The sequence below is a fragment of the Lithobates pipiens genome, unplaced genomic scaffold (genome assembly GCF_037356315.1).
Source record: "Lithobates pipiens isolate NorthernLeopardFrog02 unplaced genomic scaffold, aLitPip1_a1.2 Scaffold_10, whole genome shotgun sequence".
NCBI classification, from domain to species: domain Eukaryota; kingdom Metazoa; phylum Chordata; class Amphibia; order Anura; family Ranidae; genus Lithobates; species Lithobates pipiens.
In genome coordinates, this window is record NW_027507686.1 from 113,559,567 (window position 1) to 113,580,838 (window position 21,272).

General features: G+C 43.9%; 1 protein-coding gene across 30 annotated transcripts in view; it reads right to left on the reverse strand.

Moving 5' to 3' along the window:
- LOC143934091 (neurexin-2-like) overlaps positions 1-21,272 on the reverse strand; it is a 3,463,823-nt gene that overhangs the window by 2,010,212 nt on the left and 1,432,339 nt on the right. For all 30 annotated transcript variants that reach the window (XM_077457482.1, XM_077457436.1, XM_077457661.1 and 27 more), the window contains one exon: positions 14,426-14,587. In XM_077457482.1, the coding sequence (XP_077313608.1) occupies positions 14,426-14,587 (162 nt within the window). The remainder of the gene's footprint in view (positions 1-14,425; positions 14,588-21,272) is intronic.

A 21,272-nucleotide genomic window follows, 5' to 3' on the forward strand; every position in this document is an offset into this window, starting at 1 on the left:
GTTTTATTGATTGTCTTAATGTTTCACGTGTATTTAGTGATTTTATATTTTTGTTTTGATATTTAAGTGGATCACTGTTAGTTTTATTTTATTGAGGCTATCACAAGCTTAATCGTTTTCTATGGATTGAATGGTTTACTATTAATTTTTGATTTTTATCACATGCATTTTACTTTTTTAATTATTTATTTATCACTTTAGCACTTTCACGCTGGGAGCGCAACACCATTTTTTATTATTATACAATATATTGTGTTATTATTGTGTTGCACCTTACCATTGGGTCTTACACTAAAATTACTACACAGTTGTGCCAAGGGGTTTGAGCCATTATCTGAGGTTGGGAGGCAGGGACAAAACAATTATCAGCAGCTCCTAAGGGGGTGAGTGCTACACTTATTCAATAATCATTAACACACACAATGACAATATCTCTTCTCCTATGCTCAAAAAAATTCAACACCCTTCTCATTCAGTTCTCAGGAATGCATTATGCCAGTAATCTAACTTTCTGTCTATGCCAGTAATCTAACCTCCAGCACAAAATTAATCAGCTGATTGGACTGTACGATTTACTCTGAATTGACCTTTTGTTTCATTAGACCTATAAAGAATTAAAGAATCCTGTCAGATTCATATGTTATATTCGCTATAATTTCTTTTGTATTAGTTGAAATTCGTTATTTTTTTATGTGGACATTCAAATGCATCTGAATGCCTGAAAGATGTAAAATTTTGGCTGAATTTTGATGAGTTAGGAAAATAATTGAACATGTCCACAATTCATTTATTACAACTGATTAACAATATATATGTCCCTCCTGGTACATGGCTTGTAGCTATAGCTGTGGAAGTACTGTACAGCAGTATTCTGCATAAGAAGGGGATTCCTGTGGCTGACATGTTTCTACAAGAACGTAGTACAAATCAAAAAAGATCAAATTAATTTGTGCTGATACCTTTGAAATGTATTCTGAACAACAACCAATGCAGGGGGTGGCAATGGGGACGTGTTGTTCTCCATTGTACACTAACCTCTAACTGAGGGGGGGGGGGGGGGGGGTTGGAACACCAGGTCATGAGTGATGAGTCTCTCTCTATGCACTTGTGCCACATATTATTGTGGCACAGGTACATAGATGATATTCTCATACTGTGGGATGGATCATAGGAACTCTTCATTGCTTTTGTCAAACTGCTCAATAGTAATGATTATAATTTATCATTTACTATGAGTTATGACCAACAATGAATCTTCTTTATAGACTGAAACCTGTCACGGTCCCTACCGTGTATTTTGGACAGCCAGGTGTAGTCACACCTCAAGTGGCTCTGGGTGCCAGTAGTTGTTCCCGTTACCTTACCTCTGAACCACACCTCAGTTCTATTCTGCCTGCTTTCCAGCCATGTCTAGTTTTGCATAAGTACTGTGGGCAATTCTGTTTGTACCTGTCACTCTTGGATCAGCTGTGGCAGGTTACCTAATCAGCTAGGGTATAAAACACTGCCTCACTCTGAGGGCTTGGTCAGTTCATTGTCTCTTGTTGCCAAAGGTTCCTGTGTTCCTGTGTTCCTGTGTTCCTGCGTTCCAAGACTGACCCCGGCTACCGACCCTGGCTTGTATATCGTTTATTCTGTCTTCTGGAATCCCTGACTACGGCTTTACCTGGACAATCCTTTGGCAAATTCCTGTCAAGCCCCCGTGCACAGATTCACAGCCCAGGTAGCTTATCTGTTTGTTACTGTGGGCTGTGTTTATTTGCAAGGGTGAGCCTTCATCTCTGCAACATGGACTCCAATCTAGGTAAGCCCTTACATAATGAACTGACCAACAGGGAGTCCGCAGAGATGTACAGGATGCTCACCTCCCTTGCTCTACAAGTCTCCAGCTTGGGCCAGACCATTGCTGAGCTGCAGCAAGAAGTCCGTTTGTTTAGAGGCACAGTACACCCAACCCTGGAACCTGCATGTCCAGAACCGTTTGTTTTGATGCCTGAGAAGTTTGATGATAATCGTGCATCCTTCTTTTGTTTTAAGATGGATTGTGAGCTGTTGTTTGCCCTTAAGCCTAGGACCTATGCCACTGACTTTATTAAGATTCGTGCTTCCATCAACCTGCTCACTGGACAATGCAAAACATGGGCTCATCAGCTTTTACAGGAAAGGAGTCCAGTCTTGGATAGCTGGGAGGCATTCATGTTTGCTCTGGATTCTTACATTCGTGTTTCTAAGACCAGAGTTCCCAAGTCTACTCTTTGCTCACGTGGCCTGCGGGCATCCAAGGACAGAAGTACCCGGTACAGATACGACTCCATGCCATCACGTTATGTTCCAAGTCATGAAGCTGAAGTCCTTACCCCACAAAGCCTAGACGCTCCTAAGGTCACATGCACACCTTCCCTGGGAGACGTAGAACCCATGGAGATAGGGGCCATCCGGCCCAAGCTATCCCAAGGTGAAAGAGAGCGGAGGAGAGACTGTGGTCTTTGTTTTTACTGTGGGGGGAGAGGGCATCTTATATCTCTCTGTCCACTTCGCCCACCTCGGTCTAAGGTTCACCAAGTGGGTACTTCTAGGATCCTTCCTGCTGTCCCTGAATCTCTGCCTGCTATCCAGCTCGAAGTGTCGGTGCCTGTTTCCCCAGTTGAAGTGTTGGTGTCCCCAGTTGCAGTTCCTGTGCCGGTGTCCCCGCTTGAAGTTCCTGTGCCGGTGTCCCCGCTTGAAGTTCCTGTGCCGGTGTCCCCGCTTGAAGTTCCTGTGCCGGTGTCCCCGCTTGAAGTTCCTGTGCCGGTGTCCCCGCTTGAAGTTCCTGTGACGGTGACCCCGCTTGAAGTTCCTGTGCCGGTGATCCCGCTATCTCCTGACTGTACGTATGCCTCAAATGGCACCATAGTCCGTAAGCAGGACCTGAAGACTTTCGAAAGAGCCTTGCGAGCGACGAAAGTCTACCCAACTGGAACTTCTAAAACTAAGAAAGCCCAAAGGAAATAGGATGTTATATTCCTAAGGGGAGGGAATTGTCACGGTCCCTACCGTGTATTTTGGACAGCCAGGTGTAGTCACGCCTCAAGTGGCTCTGGGTGGTATTGAACTCATGACTGCCAGTAGTTGTTCCCGTTACCTTACCTCTGAACCACACCTCAGTTCTATTCTGCCTGCTTTCCAGCCATGTCTAGTTTTGCATAAGTACTGTGGGCAATTCTGTTTGTACCTGTCACTCTTGGATCAGCTGTGGCAGGTTACCTAATCAGCTAGGGTATAAAACACTGCCTCACTCTGAGGGCTTGGTCAGTTCATTGTCTCTTGTTGCCAAAGGTTCCTGTGTTCCTGTGTTCCTGTGTTCCTGTGTTCCTGTGTTCCTGTGTTCCTGTGTTCCTGTGTTCCTGTGTTCCTGTGTTCCTGTGTTCCTGTGTTCCTGTGTTCCAAGACTGACCCTGGCTTGTATATCGTTTATTCTGTCTTCTGGAATCCCTGACTACGGCTTTACCTGGACAATCCTTTGGCAAATTCCTGTCAAGCCCCCGTGCACAGATTCACAGCCCAGGTAGCTTATCTGTTTGTTACTGTGGGCTGTGTTTATTTGCAAGGGTGAGCCTACATCTCTGCAACATGGACTCCAATCTAGGTAAGCCCTTACAAAACCAGACTTTACCCTAGGGACAACCCTCTTTCGCAAACCTACAGGAAACATTATACTGTGAGCAAACAGTGGGCATCTATTTGGTCTAGTGAAATCTATACCCTATGGGCATTATTTGCGTATTAAACCCAACTGCTCATCACATGATGATTTTCAAAAGCAAGCTAAGGAATTTCAACATAGACTATTGGCCCGGAGATACTCTAAATAATGTAAAAAAGCGTACCAACGAGCCAATGGACATAAAAGGGAAGATCAAATATTCCAGCAAACTAACCGGAATCAGGATTCAAATAAACCCAATACAACTAAGAAATGATTCTGAGATATACGAGACAGCATCAGATTTGACACACATCATCAATAAATACTGGTACTTACTAAAAGCAGATCCACAAGTAGCAGAATGCATTAGAGACCAGGCTGAAATAGTATATAATTAAAACACCTAAATTCGAGACCATCTAGTACATTTTGACAGAAGTAGTAAACATCATGAATGTAAATATACCGGTACTTATAGATGTGGCAGCTGTTCCTATTGCTAGTTCATTTGGTCTGGCAAAAGACATGAACTATCAAATGGTGAGATCCACCAGGCAAAACACTTTGCCAGCTGCTAAACTATGTGCATATACGAGGTGGGAATTGGGACCAACTTATTTTACAGAGCGAGGCCAGGTGGAGCCATCATTTGGAAAGATAAAGGAAAACAGAGCACACAAGCTCTTTGTGCAACACCATTTTATTAGGTTCAAATAAAAATTAGATCAATGCACTTACAAAAGTCTATTTGCAACAAGCAAAAGTCAGTATCCATGAATGTGGCTCCCCCAGTAACAGACACTCAGGGTACAATGACTGATGAACCACCTGAGGGCTGGATATGGATGTCACCATGCAGCTGCTGACAAGCTGCACATGAACCACTCATCCTCTCCAAAGTCTCACCAGCCATGGGAAAGCTGGGGCTGCCTTCACTTGCACGTGACTCAAGGAAACACCAGCTGACAGGAGATGCTTCCGGGTGCCAGGACAAGGCATGGCCTTCTTCTTCAGGATCCATCATTTGGAAGCAACTAAAATACCTGGCTTGAATGATGGAGTTAGTTTCAAGCCTTTTTGTAAGCTCTATCTATGCGATATGTGATTAAATTTGTACGTGTATATATAATATCACACAGTAGTGAGTACACCCCTATCATTTTTGTAAATATTATATATTTTAATGTGACAACACTGAAGAAATTACACTTTGCTACAATGTAAAGTAGTGAGTGTACAGCTTGTATAACCATGTAAATTTTCTGTCCCCTCAAAATAACTCAGCACACAGCCATTAAAACAGGTGGCAACAAAAGTGAGTACACTCCTAAGTGAAAATGTCCAAATTGGGCCCAATTAGCCATTCTCCCTCCCCGGTGTCTGAAATGAAAAAATGTTGCTCTATATAAAGATGGTCTAGGCTATAAGAAGAGTGCAAAGACCCTCAAACGGAGCTGCAGCATGGTGGCCAAGACCATGCAGCAGTTAAACAGGACAGGCTCCACTCAGAACAGGCCTTGCCATGGTCGACCAAAAGTTGAGTGCACATGCTCAACGTCATATGCAGAGGTTGTCTTTGGGAAATAGAGGTATGAGTATTGCCAGCATTGTTGCAGAGGTTGAAGGGGTGGGGGGTCAGCATGTCAGTGCTCAGACCATATGCCCCACACTGCATAATATTGTTCTGCATGGCTGTAATTCCAGAGGGGAAACCTCTTCTAATGATGATGCACAAGAAAGCCCGCAAACAGTTTGCTGAAGACAAGCAGACTAAGAACATGGATTACTCGAACCATGTCCTGTGGTCTAATGAGACCAAGATAAACTTATTTGGTTTAGATGGTGTCAAGTGTGAGTGGCAGCAACCAGGTGAAGAGTACAAAGACCAGTTTGTCTTGACTACAGTCAAGCATGGTGGAGGGAGTGTCATGGTCTGGGGCTGCATGAGTGCTGCCAGCACTGGGGAGCTACAGTTCATTGAGGGAACCATGAACGCCAACATGTACTGTGACATACTGAAGCAGAGCATGACCTCCTCCCTTCAGGGACTGGGCAGCAGGGCAGTATTCCAGCATAACGACCCTAAAAACACCTCCAAGATGACCACTGCCTTGCTAAAGAAGCTGTGGGTAAAGGTGATGGACTGGCCAAGCATGTCTCCAGACCTAAACCCTATTGAGCATCTGTGGGGCATTCTCAATTGGAAGGTGGAGTAGTGAAAGATCTCAAACATCCACCTGCTCCTTGATGTCGTCATTGAGAAGTGGAAGATGACTCCAGTGGCAACCTGTGAAGCTCTGGTGAATGCAATGCCCAAGGGGGATAAGGCAGTGTTGGAAAATAATGGTGGCCACACAGTATATTGACACTTTGGGCCAATTTGGACATTTTCAGTTAGGGGTGTACTCACTTTTGTTGCCAGCGGTTTAGACATTAATGGCTGTGTGTTGCTTTTTTTTGAGGGGACAGCAAATTTACACTGTTATACAAGCTGTACCATGTTGTCACATGAAAAGATATAATAAAATATTTACAAAAATGTGAGGGGTGCACTCACATTTGTGAGATACTGTGTATATATATATATATATATATGCAAATAACGAAAAAATAAACTCTTGAGTTGTGTAATTGGATTTCTGGTGTCACTCTGGTGGTTATAGATATATTGTCAATCCGCCAGTAGTGGGCAGCAAAATATTCAGCAGTAAAGGGGCTTATGTAATTTCCCGTCGTCATTTCCTTCCAATGATGGGTGGTTATGCTAATACAGCCAGCGATTGCACAGCATTGTTTGTCATGGAGTTTGGCTCCTCCCCCAGCACACTGATTGGGTTTGCCATGATGTGCACCTTATGTCACAGTGGGTGCATGCTCGGTTGGCAGGACAGCGCTCTTTGGCACAAGACTAACTATTGGTGCAGGAAAGTCGCTGCATGCGCACATGTGCATTGGTGGAGGAGCGCCAAAAAGCAGCATTCACCTTCCCTATTTATAGGGAGGAGTGGGGCACTGCTCCCCTGTATAATTATTTGTGACCATCACTATTTTACCTCTATGGACATTCTATGTGACTAGTGCAAGGTCATTTAAATGGAGAATTAACTGGATGAGCCTTATACATGAGTGGACCAACCCTACTTAAGGTAATGGAACCCAGTTGAGATTATAGCATTTTAGGATTGCTGATGATATTATTAATACACCAAAGAGTGTTTTGATATAGAGATGTCTACCTTGCCATATATATTCGATTTAATACTAAATCATCTTTTATATGCTGATTCAAAATAGGGGCCATTTAAAATTTATTCTCAGTATGGGAAGTAGTGGTGCAGTTGGGAATTATTGGGCCCTCTGACTATATGACAATCTCCCTCTCCCTCTCCCTCTCCCTCTCCCTCCTATAGGACTCATTACTAATATACCTATATTACCAAAAGTATTGGGCCACCTGCTTTTACCCACACATGAACTTTAAAGGCATCCCAGTCTTAGTCCATAGGATTCAATATTGTGTTTGACCATTCTTCCAGAAGTTTGTGAGGTCAGACACTGATGTTGGATGAGAAGGCCTGGCTCCCAGTCTCTACTCTAATTCATCCCAAAGGTGTTCTATTGGGTTAAGATCAGGACTCTCTGCAGGTCAGTCAAGTTCCTCCACCCCAAAAGCTCTCATGCATGTCTTTATGGACCTTGTTTGTGCACTAGTGCGCTGTCATGTTGGAAAAGGAACGGGCCATCCCCAAGCTGTTCCCACAAAGTTGGGAGCATAACATTTTGCAAAATTTCTTGGTATGCTGATGCCTTAAGAGTTCCTTTCACTGGAACTAAGGGGCTAAGCTCAACCACTAAAAAACAACCTCACACCATAATCCACCCTCCACCAAATGATTTGGACCAGTGCAGACTGGGATGCCATTAAAGTGCAGGTGTGTGTAAAGGCAGGCGGCTCAATACTTTTGCCAATATAGTGCATTTTTTAAGTACCCACTTGTATAGCTTTCCATTTTTTCTTATTTTTTGCATATTTAACACAAAATATCCATGTTGACCTAACGGTCCACTCCAAGGGCAGACACTGGATATATCCCAGATAAATACAAATAGTGCAGTGCTAAATAAATGACATCAATCAAAACTCAAATATGTAAACATAAAAAAGTTCCAGATATGAACGGCAGATGTAGCATAACTATACACATTCATTTCTCATACATTGAGTTTAGATGATGTGGAACACTTATCTAGTGCAGGATAACTCTGTCCCTGATATAAAAAAGGAATTTTATTTTGGAGCTTCTCTGTTTTGCCATGACCCATGCCTATTTTTGGTGTCAGGGATCACACTACTTGCAAAAGAATGGGGTGGCCATGGGGGCTAAATTTGCCCCACATATGGCAAACCTTTTCATGGTAAAATGGGAGGAGGATGTAATCTTTAGAGACAGGCAACCAGAATACATTTTTTGGAGATGCTTTATTGATGACATCTTACTGATCTAGGATTGTAATTGTGACCACTTATTTGTGTCAACATTATGCCATTAGAAATATTATTAGGAAATACTGGCCAGTCCTTGGGAACGACCGTACACTGGGCTCCATTTTACCAGATCAACCTGTTATTTTTAGAGGTGCTAGTGGTTTTAGAAACAGAGTGGCCCCTAATGTAGTAAATCCAACAAAGAGACCCTCCTTTTTTTTGTCAACATGGATGGGTTTTATCCATGTAAGAAATGCTGGGCTTGCCAATTTAATTCCTTTAATGGGAGGAAACTAGCTACTTTTACCACGACCCGAGCTGGACCACACTTTTTAATATCTTGTCATACTAAGAATGTAGTGTATTTGATCAAGTGCCCGTGTGGCTTGGAATACACACCACACATGAGCTCCATGTCCATTTGAGTGAGTCCTAATATTAATATTACTAATATTTGTAAGGGCTTCCCTGGACCTAGTGTGTCTAGACCAGGGGTCTCAAACTGGCCGCCCTCCAGCTGTTGCAAAACTACAAGTCCCATGAGGCATTGCAAGGCTGACAGTTACAAGCATGACTCCCACAGGCAGAGGCATGATGGGACTTGTAGTTTCACAACAGCTGGAGGGCCACCAGTTTGAAACACCTGGTCTAGACACTATGCGGAGAAACACAATAAGGATCCCAGGGGAACTACTTTTATAGGTATAGAAAAATATTGTCCTAACTGGAGGGGAACCAATGCTAAGAGGAGTATATCTAGAGCTGAAATAAGCTGGATTTATTGCCTTAAATCTTATAACCCTTTAGGTCTCAACATAGAATGGGACATAAATAGTTTAATTAATATATATTTTTTTTCTGGTGATGGATTGTACCCCTTAGGGGTGATTTATCTTGTAGCGTACCTATTTACTGATCAATTATTTTTTATTTAAAATAACACTTTTTTTAATTTTGTTTTTATGGGTATATGAATGTATTCATATAATTGTATTGGCTTGGTTATATGTATGATCTGTATTATGTGAAGCATCCATGCCATGACACTGTGAAAGCATCTATTTGATCCCCGTTGGGCCAACTTGTTGTTAAATCTATGGGTTTGGGCTGATCTCTGTCTCTATAAAATGTCAACTTGTATATTCCCACAAGATGGCAGTGGACAGTAAATTGCCAATATGTCTACATTGGGACTAGAAAATGTGAATTCTCAACCAATCGCGGTGATCCCTTCCCGGAGAATGTCTTTATTAAGTGTGTGGTGAGGTGTACCTGCATGCCCCTGCATGACGGCAGGTGTGACGAAACCAGTCGGGCGGAATGTACACATACCACTGCACATGCGCAGTCGCCTGTCAGCCATCTTTGTTTCTGGAGATTGTGGATTGTCTGTGTGTTGCAACATCAGAATATGCTTGTATCATTTGCATAATAGTGAATGTATTTTCATTGTGATTTTAAATAAATGTATGGTTTAGTGTATGTATGGTAGGAGACCTTAAGTGCCTAATGGGGGACTACAACATATTCACGTTTTTAAACCAATTATTCCCTGCCTTTTTTTCTCACCCCCACTCTCTCTCTCTCTCTTCCTTTCTCCCTCCCCTTGCTACAGTCTTTTTCCTTACCACTTACTTTGTTTTCACTGTGTCTCACTAACAGCCCCCTGACTGGGGGGACCCCTTTTTTGAGACCCCTCCCCACGCTCATTGGTGGCCATCCCCACGCCAGGTGGAATCATGGGTCTCCTCAGGATCACCCCCCTAAATGTACATGGCCTGAACACTCCGGAAAAGCACTCGCAGCTTCTAGCTGACTTGCGCAAAGCCAAAACTCAAGTAGCCTTTTTTACAGGAAACACATTTTCCTGGTGATAGTATTCCTAAACTGACTAATGGGACCTTCCTGACGGTTTATCACAGTGTCTCCCCGATCTCTAAATCGAAGATGGTTAGCATCCTGCTGGCCAAATCGGTGCCGTGGATGCTCGAGGCACAGCGGGCGGATGTGCAGGGTCAGTTTCTCCTTATGAAGGGGACGGTGTTAGATGTACAGGCCACCTTTGCTAATGTATACTTCCCTAATGCCGATCACCCACAATTCCGGCGGAGACTTCTTCCTGAGCTCCTGGAGTTTACGGAGGGGATGCTTGTTTTTTTTTACCTCAACTTCCCAATGGATCTGTCCCTTGACGTCTCGCGTGGTGCCTCCCACCTCTCCTACTCGCGTCTGAAGTGCCTGAAGGCAGATCTCCATATGCTGCAACTGGTGGACCCCTGGCGGTTGCTCAATCCACAGGACTGGGACTATACCTTTTTCTCCCGGGTGCACCACATGTACTCACGGCTAGATTATCTGCTGTTGTCACATAAAGATCTAACCAGAGTGGTGTCCACCTCCATTGACGTCATGTCTTTCTCAGACCATGCGCTAGTCCACCTGACACTCTAACTGGGGCCAATAACCTGCCTCCCCCCTGTCCTGGAGACTAAATGAAGCCTTGCTTCAGTTGGAGGAAACCCGTTCTGAGTTACTGAACACTCTGTGGGAGTACTTCTCCATTAATGGAGAGTCCGTTACCAACCCCCTAGTGGTATGGGAGGCCCGCAAGCCGGTTGTCAGGGGCACACTGATCAGAATAGGGGCCCATCTTAAACAAGAGAGAACCCATCGCGGGGAGAACTCCTCGCCCTGATACGTAGCCTTGAGTGTTCGCATAAGGCGAGTCTTGCACTTGCAACCTTTTAGCATCTCCTCAAAGCCCGTTTGCTTCTATTCCACAAAATGAAGCAAAAATTGGCTTGGACGCATCGCACCAAGTATGAATTCTCTAATAAACCTGGGTCGCTGCTGGCTAGGGCTCTGCAAGGCCCGCACACGAAAACGCACATCTCTCATATCCTAGCCTCCTCTGGACAAAAGCTGAATACATCGTTAGACATGGTGACAGAGTTTTGTTCCTTCTATGAAGGTTTCTAAAACCTTGACCCTCCACTGCTGACCTCCCAGCTGAAGATAGCTCCACCCCCCAGTCATATGTAGCTGCTTCTGGCATGCTGTCACTCCCTAGTGCTGTACAGGAAGAGCTGGAGGAGCCCATCATGACAACAGAGCTGGGAGTAGCTCGAGCCAATTCAAAGAGGAAGACTCCTGGCCCTGATGGCCTGACTCCGTTGTACTACAAGAACTTTTTTGATATGGTATGGCAACTATAGTCTCTGTCCTCAATTCTATTACAGAGGGCAATTCTTTCCCGGTAGACACTCTGAGAGCTTATATTTCCCTTGTCCCTAAAGAGGGGAAAGATCTGTTATGGTGAGGGAATTACTGCCCAATAGCACTTCTGAACATGAACTTGAAACTGTTTGCCAAAATGCTGGCTAACAGACTGCTCTCTCACATACCGATCTCATCCATAGAGATCAGGCAGGTTTTGTCCCGCTACGAAAGCCACGGGACAACACCATCCGAGTGGTGAAATTGATTCACGTGGCTAGGACATCCAAATGGGCCCTTCTGCTGTCTACCGATGCAGAGAAGGCCTTTGATCACGTGGATTGGTCCTTTATATGGGCCACTTTAGAGCACATTGGTCTCCGGTCATCTATACTGGGATGGATATTGTCCCTTTACTCTCACCCCACTGCAGAGGTCAAAGTAAACGAGACTAAGTCAGACTTCTTCAACATCAGCAATGGCACACAGCAGGGCTGCCCCCTCTCTCATCTGATCTTTATACTTTCATTGGAGCCTCTTCTGTGCAGAATCAGGGTGGACGCGGGCATCATCAGTTACCAAAAATCTTCAGGGTCCCACAAGGTGGCTGCATTCGCGTTAGACCTAATCTTCTTCCTAACGGAACCGCTTATTTCCCTCCCAAACCGGCTTCAATCTCTTCAGGATTATGGCGCTCTCTCTTTCAAATTAATCTGTCCAAATCCTCCCTTCTCAATATAACGGTGGGTAAGGACATTGTTCAGCTTCTGCGATGGGCCTTTCCTCTGAGATTGGCAACTAACCTTATCTGATACTTGGGAGTCGACATCACTTCTTACCCCACCGCCTTGTACTTAACCAAAAAAGAGAAAGGAAGGAAAGGAACCAACCAGATGGACTATACCGGTACCTGAACAAGATTTTACAGACAAAAATTAATACATTTCTACCTTATCCTGTAATTGATGATCAATATGATTGTGATTATCTAAGCATACTTGAACATGTGTTTTCTATTTTTAATTTAAATGTATATAGATTGTATTTTGTAATCAATAAAATCAGTAGAAATTTATTTATTCTCCTTTTTGGTTAACATTATATAAATTGAGGTACCCCCTTAGCTTTTATCATATATTTTGAACACCTTGTACTTAGCGAATTTCGCCCCTCTACTTGTTCACATTAAGGCGGATCTTCTCCACTGGCACTCCCTCACGTTGATGTGGTTTAGCCGTTGCAGTGCCCTCAAGATGACTTTGTTGCTGAGGGTACTGTACCTGCTGCAGGCGCTTCCTATCCGTCTTTTTCAAACAAACCGACTCTATGTTCCACGACTTTGTGTGGTCCCATCGCAAGCATTAGACTTCAACTCCTCCACCTTGCAAAAAGTAGGGGCGGGCTTGACCTCCCAGACATGAAAGCCTATCACAGGGCAGCTCACCTCACCAGGTTGGTGGACTGACATTGCCACGCAGAGGCAAAGCACTGGGTGGCCATGGAAATGGAGGATTCCAGAGACATGGCCATGAGCTGGCCTTGGATCAACACACCTCTGCTGAGGGATCTCGCTGACCTACCCACACTAGCCAGCACACTATCAGTGGCCAGAGATGCCTTTCGACACTCCTCGGTGTCCCCACTACCCTCCTCTATGGTGCTGGTTTTGGGTAATCCAGAATTTACACCTGGCCTTCAGAACCCTCACTTCAAGCGACTGACAGCAGGCGATCAGCTCTGTTTGTGTGACTTTTTGGGGCCTTATGGCCAACTCTTCTCTGAAGCTGGGGTGTCTGCTAAAGATCCCCCTCTGGACTTCTGGAGCGGTCTACAGCTGCGCAGCTTTCTGCACAGATACCTGCGGACCCCGGGCATCTCCTGTAAACTTACTGAACTAGAACACATCTGCCATCGCAGGGACCCATGTTTCTCTGCTATATGTGTTAATTGTTAAACAAACTTTCTATTAAAATAAAAGAATTCAAAAAAAAATTGCATCCTCCCACTTATTTAATGTCAGTTTAATACAGTTTTTAAAGCCCACAGGTTGGTTTAATCCTGATAATTCTCTTATATGGGTCAATATATAAGCCATATACTCCTAATATCATTTTCACTACCCACAAACTGTTTAAGCTGCATACAGCCTGCCATATAAGTGAATGGCTGTATGCAGCTTTGCTCTTGTAAATGCATGTGCATTCAAAGTGTTTTCCTTAAGGTTGAACTTTTGTGTTTGAAAAAAAAAAAATCACACATCGGTAAACAGGGCTGAACAGGGTCATTGGCATTTACAAGAGTATAGCCGCATACAGCTATTTACTTGTATGGCAGGGTATACAATATACAAATATCTAAACATTTATTCTAGAATAGGGAGATGACTGATTTTAATCTTAGGACTCTTAAGATAACACGTGGCCACAACTTTAAACTGCGTGAATTACTGTTATAGTGGTAAGGATGTTGAACTCCTTATCACAGGTGGTAGTGTCAAATAAGAGTGTAAACTCAAAAAAAGTTTAGATGTGTTTCTTATCGAACACAATGTACAGGGATAAGGGTAATGGTAGTGACATAAACACATACACACCCACACATTCAACCTTGCCAACACTGCAACTGTCACAGTACACATGCAACTCCCTGGGCACTGAACAATGCTGAGAATTCACACTAGGCATATAATACCACTGATGATTTTGGACAAAGGAAGCTCAATTTGTAGGTTCTGTTATATGTAAAAGACACATTTCTCTAAACAATAGTCCTTAGGAATGTTTTGTTATTTTCATACTGACCAGCTTACATAGTAACACTTTGTGCGTTTAAATATATTTTATTTTCTGTAAAAAAATATTGTCAGCATAGTATATAGTATAGTCATTGTTTTGTGTACAGTTGGTATGAATCTTTGTTCTTTAATCAGATTTAGTACATATTATCACTTAAAATGTTGCTTATGACTATTGAAGTGGACACAATTATACATCTAACATGTATTAACTTATATATTAATATAATATAGGAATACTTACATCCTTAAGGCACCCCATAAAGTTGTTACTGACAGGGGACCCTGGGAGATCAGCTGTGTTTGGGCTGCCCCCAATGTAGAAGAAGTCATCACTTCCCAGCATGGTGTAGTCTTCTTGAGTGTAACCAGTTGAAGTCAGAATTCCATCAACTGAAATAGTGACCTGTAAGTCAAGATGCACAGCAGACAAAAGGAAAGAGAATGGGAGAGATAGAAAGAAAAAGAGAGAGTGTAGAGGGAAAGGAGGGTAAAAAGACAAACATTAGGTAAAGGCAATCAAAGCTGTTGATGTCTCACCATTTTCATGTCTGTTCTGTCTCTGAGGCAAGACCAGCTCTTCACCAAAGGCGGAATGAACAAAGGATCATATAAAAGAGTGGTATAACATTTCAGGAATAGAGAAATAAAAAGCATCTGAGTATGGATGGATAACTGTAAATGTGAAGCATGGATATAAAAGAAGAGGGTGAGAGAAAAAGTTGTGAAAGGAAAAGGGGAATACAAAATGTAGACGGGAAGAGAAATTCTATCATGGAAATTTGTGAGAGGTAGATGTAGGAGGGAATATTTGTATCTATACTGCTCCAAGAGCTCCAAAAATCAAAAGTGTGGGATGCACTTTCCTGATTTGTTAATTTTCTTAAATTTCTTTAGCTGCCTACATCATTGGCTTCAATGCTAGGCATTTATGGGCAGAGCTCTTTATTGATTTGGCAAAATAGATGTCACAATCACTTATTACCCAGATGTTTCTCAAGCCTCTGGAGATCAGCTATGATGTATTCTTTCCAACCTATCATCAGGGGTTCTGGTCAATTATTTCATAATTTATTTTTGAACACTTCACTACAAGTAATGCTAGGTTCACACTGCTGTGATCCAATTTTCATCTGACTTTCAGTGCGATTATGTAAAACAACTTGGATGTAATGTGGATGCTACTTTGAAGTGGTGTGCATATTCTGAGGCGAAAATCATGCTGAAATTACACCAAAGTAGAACAGTAACCTTTTCCTAAATTGTGCTGTGCTGAGTTGCATTGATGTGGATAGGCACCACTGAAAACAATGCAATTCCTATTATCATATGATTCTCTACAACTCAAGTCACATCTGAAATTGCACTAGTGTAAATAAAGCCTCAGTCTTCCATAATAGACATGTTTTTTGGAAAGTATAAATAATAAAGCCCACTGCAGGATTTTACATGATGGGGTATTATTATGTAGGGTTCAGTTATTATTGTATTAAAGTGACTTATTTTTAGCATAACATCAAGTGTGGGTAAGAACATGTTCACAGCTTTGTTGTGCTTATATATGTAATTTTGCAGCCACTGTTAGTAATACATGGACATGCAGTTAGCATATAAAGTAACACTGTGCTGGTGTTTATTTTTAAGTAACATGCATTCCCGTAAACAACATCAACAAGCTGCGCTTGCCTTAACAGATAATAATACATAATATCAAAACAGATAAAGACCAAAGAGTCTATCTAGACCACCAAAGTGGATTACTGTAACCAGAGCACTGTTTTCATAAGCCATTCTTGGGTAGATTAGTCTTGAAAAAGTATAACAGGCTTATAAACCTCACAAAGCACTGAATTGTGATGCAAAATTTAAGGTTGTGTCTCCCCATCTGGTAAATGAAGAGGTACAAGGTTTACATTTAATACATAAAAATATAGAGCCTGCTACATTAGACAGATACCAGAATCTCCATGCCAACTGGATGTACCAAGGAGTAGTATGGTATTCCAAACTTAGGGGAAGTGAAATGCTTATTAAGGTTAAAGCTGTCTTTTTTGTTGGTTTTGTTATCTATATTCCACACCATATGTCAAGTGTTCCTTTATTATTATTTTTAAATCAAATTGGCTTTATTATCTACAAAACCACAAGTACTGCCTAGTAAAATACAGTAACGGTGCTACAACAAGTTTTGCTGTGCACATTTGGTTAAGCTTTCCGTCACAGTGCTCTGATCTTGACTGTATGCTATGACATCCTGACCTCATCAGGCTAAAAGGCTTGCAATGAAGTTCGGAAGTCTGATAACTGCAACAAAGAAGTATATTGATAACCACCTTAGTAGCATTATTGAAACACTGCTTTACTTATAATCCAAGAAAGTTAAAACATTGATTAGCATCCTGCAAATCTTGAGATATATTTATATATAATATGACAAAAATTACAGACTGCAACACTCCCTTCTTAAGTCTGGAATCACTGGGTAGTTATATCAATACACACACAAAAACAAAACATTTTCATCCTCTTTATGCTGCCATTTGCTTCTATATAAACAATATTACATTCATGCATTCTGGAGCATCACTCATTTTCTGGTTTAGGCTGGCCAAAGATCGACCAATAATAATAAAAACATACTCCATACTCATAGAAAAAACAATGCTGCGCTTCCAAAGTGAAGTTAATCTAAAAAATAAACACTATATCAAGCACTAGAAGTAACTTATTGCTAAATAAATATGTGTAACCTAATAGTGCGTGATCACCTCAAATACCCTTGGGACCAACCCAAAATCTTCTATAATGAAAAACTACTCATATATAAATCTAAAATTAAAATGAAAATAAATCCACATATAAGTGAAATAGCCAAACAAAATGTGATGTAATCTGGAGAAATATCCCCAGCTAAAGTGCTCATATAAATCTAATGTGTATATACATAAAACAATAGCTCCATGGACAACAGGGTGTCATGCACAACAAAGTGTAAATGGTGTGGCAAACCTCTACAACAGAGACAGAGACAGGGACTGATGCAGCACAAGGCTGCACTCAGTTGTTAGACAGGGAATCTATGTGTGTAATTAGAGGTCAAGCTGACCAGGATTAATTTTCATGTTTTTCTTTTGTTTGGCGGTTATATTTTTCACTGCATGTAGCATAAATAAACCGCACCTTTTTGTTTTTTTCCACCTACAACGCTGTCTGCTGTGCCTGATTTTGTGTTGTGAACCCATCCAGGGGGTCACACACACCCGCTGCCGAGCTAACCCCTCACAATATATACACATTAGATATATATGAGCACTTTAGCTGGGGATATTTCTCCTGATTACATCATGTTTTGTTTGGCTATTTCACTTATATGTGGATTTATTTTAATTTTAGATTTATATATGAGTAGTTTTTCATTATAGAACCTTTTGGAATGGTCCCAAGGGTATTTGAGGTGATCACGCACTATTAGGTTACACATATTTATTTAGCAATAAGTTCCTTCTAGTGCTTGATATAGTGTTTATTTTTTAGATTAACTTCACTTTGGAAGCGCAGCACCATTGTTTTTTCTATACCTATTCTTTACATGAGTACGTGTCTCTTGGAAGTGTTTGCAGCATCCAGCTAAACGGACAAATTACCACTCCTTATTCCATACACAGCGCAGGAGCCTAAATTAAACACATACTCCATACTCAACTGTGGCAGATGAGGTTTAATGTTCATAAAATTTAAAGTAATGCACTTGGGGGCTAAGAATATGCATGCATCATACATAATAGGGGGAGTACAACTAGGGGAATCTGTATTGGAGAAGGATCTGGGGGTTTTGGTAGATCATAAGCTCAATAATAACATGTAATGCCAAGCTTCGGTTTCCAAAGCAAGCAAAGTCCTTTCTTGTATTAAGAGTGGTATGGAGTCCAGAGAGAGCAATGTAATTTTGCCCCTGTACAAATCATTAGTAAGACCTCCTCTGGAATATGCAGTTCAGTTTTGTGCACCAGTTCTCAAAAAGGATATCCGGGAACTGGAGAAAGTGCAGAGAAGGGCAACCAAACTGATAAGAGGCATGGAGGAACTCAGCTATGAGGAAAGATTAGAGGAACTGAATTTATTCTCTCTTAAAAGGAGATTAAGGGGGGGGGGGGTATTATCAACATGTACAAATATATAAGGGGTCCCTATAGTGAACTTGGTTTTGATCTATTCACTTTACAGTCACGACAGAGGACAAGGGGGCACTCTTTATGCCTAGAGGAAAAGAGATTCCATCGCCAAATACGGGAATGTTTCTTCACAGTGAGAGCTGTGAAAATGTGGAATAAACTCCCTCCAGAGGTGGTTCTGGAAAGCTCAGTAGATTGCTTTAAGAAAGGCCTGGATTCTTTCCTAAATGCACACAATATGACTGGGTACTAACATGTATAGGTACAGTTGATCCAGGGAAAATCCGATTGCCTCTTGGGGGTCAGGAAGGAATTTTTTTTCTCCTGCTGCAGCAAATTGGATCATGCTTTGCTGGGGGTTTTCGCCTTCCTCTGGATCAAATGTGGGTATAGGATTGGGTATATGGGATTGTTTGTTATTATTTTGTATTTTTTTTATTTCTTTTTATGGTTGAACTAGATGGATTTGTGTCTTTTTCAACCTGACCAACTATGTAACTTCTGATTTTTGGAAAACCGTGGTCAATATTCCTTATTCTGCATACAGGTATGCAAAGATTAGGCAATATTTATTTTTCAATGGCAAAATGGAGAGATTACTGTTCAGATCATTAATGATCAGCATAGCAACTGTTTACAATATTTAATTAAAGTGGCACTAAACTCTTCTATTCTCTACAGCCAAGAAAGCTGCCATCTTAGCTTCTGTTTGATCTGCAGTTGCTGCTCGTGTGATCGGTTATGATATATTAGCCAGGCTTGGATTGGCCATAGGGCAGACCAGGTACTTGCCCGGTGGGCTGGGACCACCACAACGCAGCTGGGCTGCTCTTTGAGCCCGCACCACTCACCTAGGCCTCTCCGCAGCTCTCCAGCTGCCAGTAAAGCTGAGCCATCAGCGCCAGGGGGACAGAAACATGAAGGGGGAGGAGCTAGAGGAGACACATTTGGCCTCTCCGCAGCCGTACAACCCCTAGTATAATTCAGCCATTGGTTTCGGGGGCATGACCATGAAGGGGGGAGGAGCTATAGGAGTCACCTGCTGCAGACACCGTGGAGCCGAATCAGAGAGAAGGTGAGTGTGGCCTCCCTGTAACATGGAGGAGCGGTGGGGGTTGCTGCATATAGAAGAATCATTCTCTCCATTTCCTCCTGCAACCTCTTCTCCTCTCCCTCTCGCAGGCTTTTAGAGGATGCAGGAGGAAATTGAGAGAATGATTATTCTATATGCAGCAGCCTCCACCTCTCCTATCTTGCTTCTTTCTGCTGGCTCCCTGTGCTCTCCGCCCCACCCATGCTCTTTGCACCCTCGTGCTCTCTTCCCCCCTGTGCTCTCCAGCCCTCTCTGTGCTTTCTGCTCCACCTATGCTCTTTGCCCTCTCATGCTCTCCAGCCCCCTCTGTGCTCTCCGACCCCCCATGATCTCTGCTGCTCCATCATGCTTTCCACCCCTGTGCTCTCCAGCCTCCTATGTGCTCTCTGCCACCCCCTGGTGCTATCCACCCCCGTGCTCTCCAGCCCCACTCTGTGCTCTCCAGCCCCCCCTCATGTTCTCAACTCCCCTGTGCCCTCCACCTCCCCTCCAATGCTCTCCACCTCCCCCCATGATCTCCATCTCTCCCCTGTGCTCTCAGTCTACCCCTGTGCTTTTTGCTTCTCCCCCCAGTGCTCTCTGTCTTCTCCCAGTGCTCGTCAGCCCTCCATTGCTCTCTGCCTCCCCCATGCTCTCTGTCTCTAGCCCCCCATGCTCTCTGCCCTACCCCATGTTCTTGCTTCCCCCTGTGCTCTCCGACCCCTCGAGGGTCTCCAGACCCCCCCTGTGCTCTTCAGCCACCCATGCTCTTCACTTCCCCCCAGGCTTTCTGCCACCCACTGTGCTCTCCACTTCCCCCAGTGCACTCAGCCTCCCCCGTTCTCTCCACCTCCCCCCATGCTTTCCACCTTCCCCCGTGCTCTCCGCCTCTTACAGTGCTCTCAGCCCCCATGCTCTCCACCCCCCCTGGCTCTCCACCTCCACTTGTGCTCTCTGCCTCCCCCGTGCTCTCCAACTTCCCTCATGCTCCCTGCTGTCTCCCTGAGCTCTCCACCTCCCCCAGTGCCCCACCCATGCTCTTTGCACCCTTGTGCTCTCTTCCCCCCTGTGCTTTCCAGCCCTCTCTGTGCTTTCCGCCCCACCTATGCTCTTTGCCCTCTCATGCTCTCCAGCTCCCTCTGTGGTCTCCTACCCCCATGCTCTCTGCTGCTCCATCATGTTTTCCACCCCTGTGCTCTCCAGCCTCCTCTGTGCTCTCTGCCCCCCATGCTCTCTGCCGCCCCCTGGTGCTATCCACCCCCCTGTGCTCTCCAGCCCCACTCTGTGCTCTCTGCCCCCCCTCATGTTCTCAACCCCCCTATGCCCTCCACCTCCCCACCAATGCTCTCCACCTCCCCCTATGATCTCCACCTCTCCCCTGTGCTTTTTGCTTCTCCCCCCAGTGCTCTCTGCCTTCTCTCAGTGCTCTTCAGCCCTCCATTGCTCTCTGCCTCCCCCGTGCTTTCTGTCTCTAGCCCCCCATGCTCTCTGCCCTACTCCATGTTTTTGCTTCCCCCTGTGCTCTCCGACCCCTCGAGGGTCTCCAGACACCCCCTGTGCTCTTCAGCCACCTATGCTCTTCACTTCCCCCCAGGCTCTCTGCCACCCACTGTGCTCTCCACCTCCCCCAGTGCTCTCAGCCTCCCCCGTGCTCTCTACCTCCCCCCATGCTCTCCGCTGCCCCCCTGTGCTTTCCACCTTCCCCCGTGCTCTCCGCCTCCTACAGTGCTCTCAGCCCCCAAGCTCTCCACCTCCCCCCTGGCTCTCCACCTCCACTTGTGCTCTCTGCCTCCCCCGTGCTCTCCAACTTCCCTCATGCTCCCTGCTGTCTCCCTGAGCTCTCCACC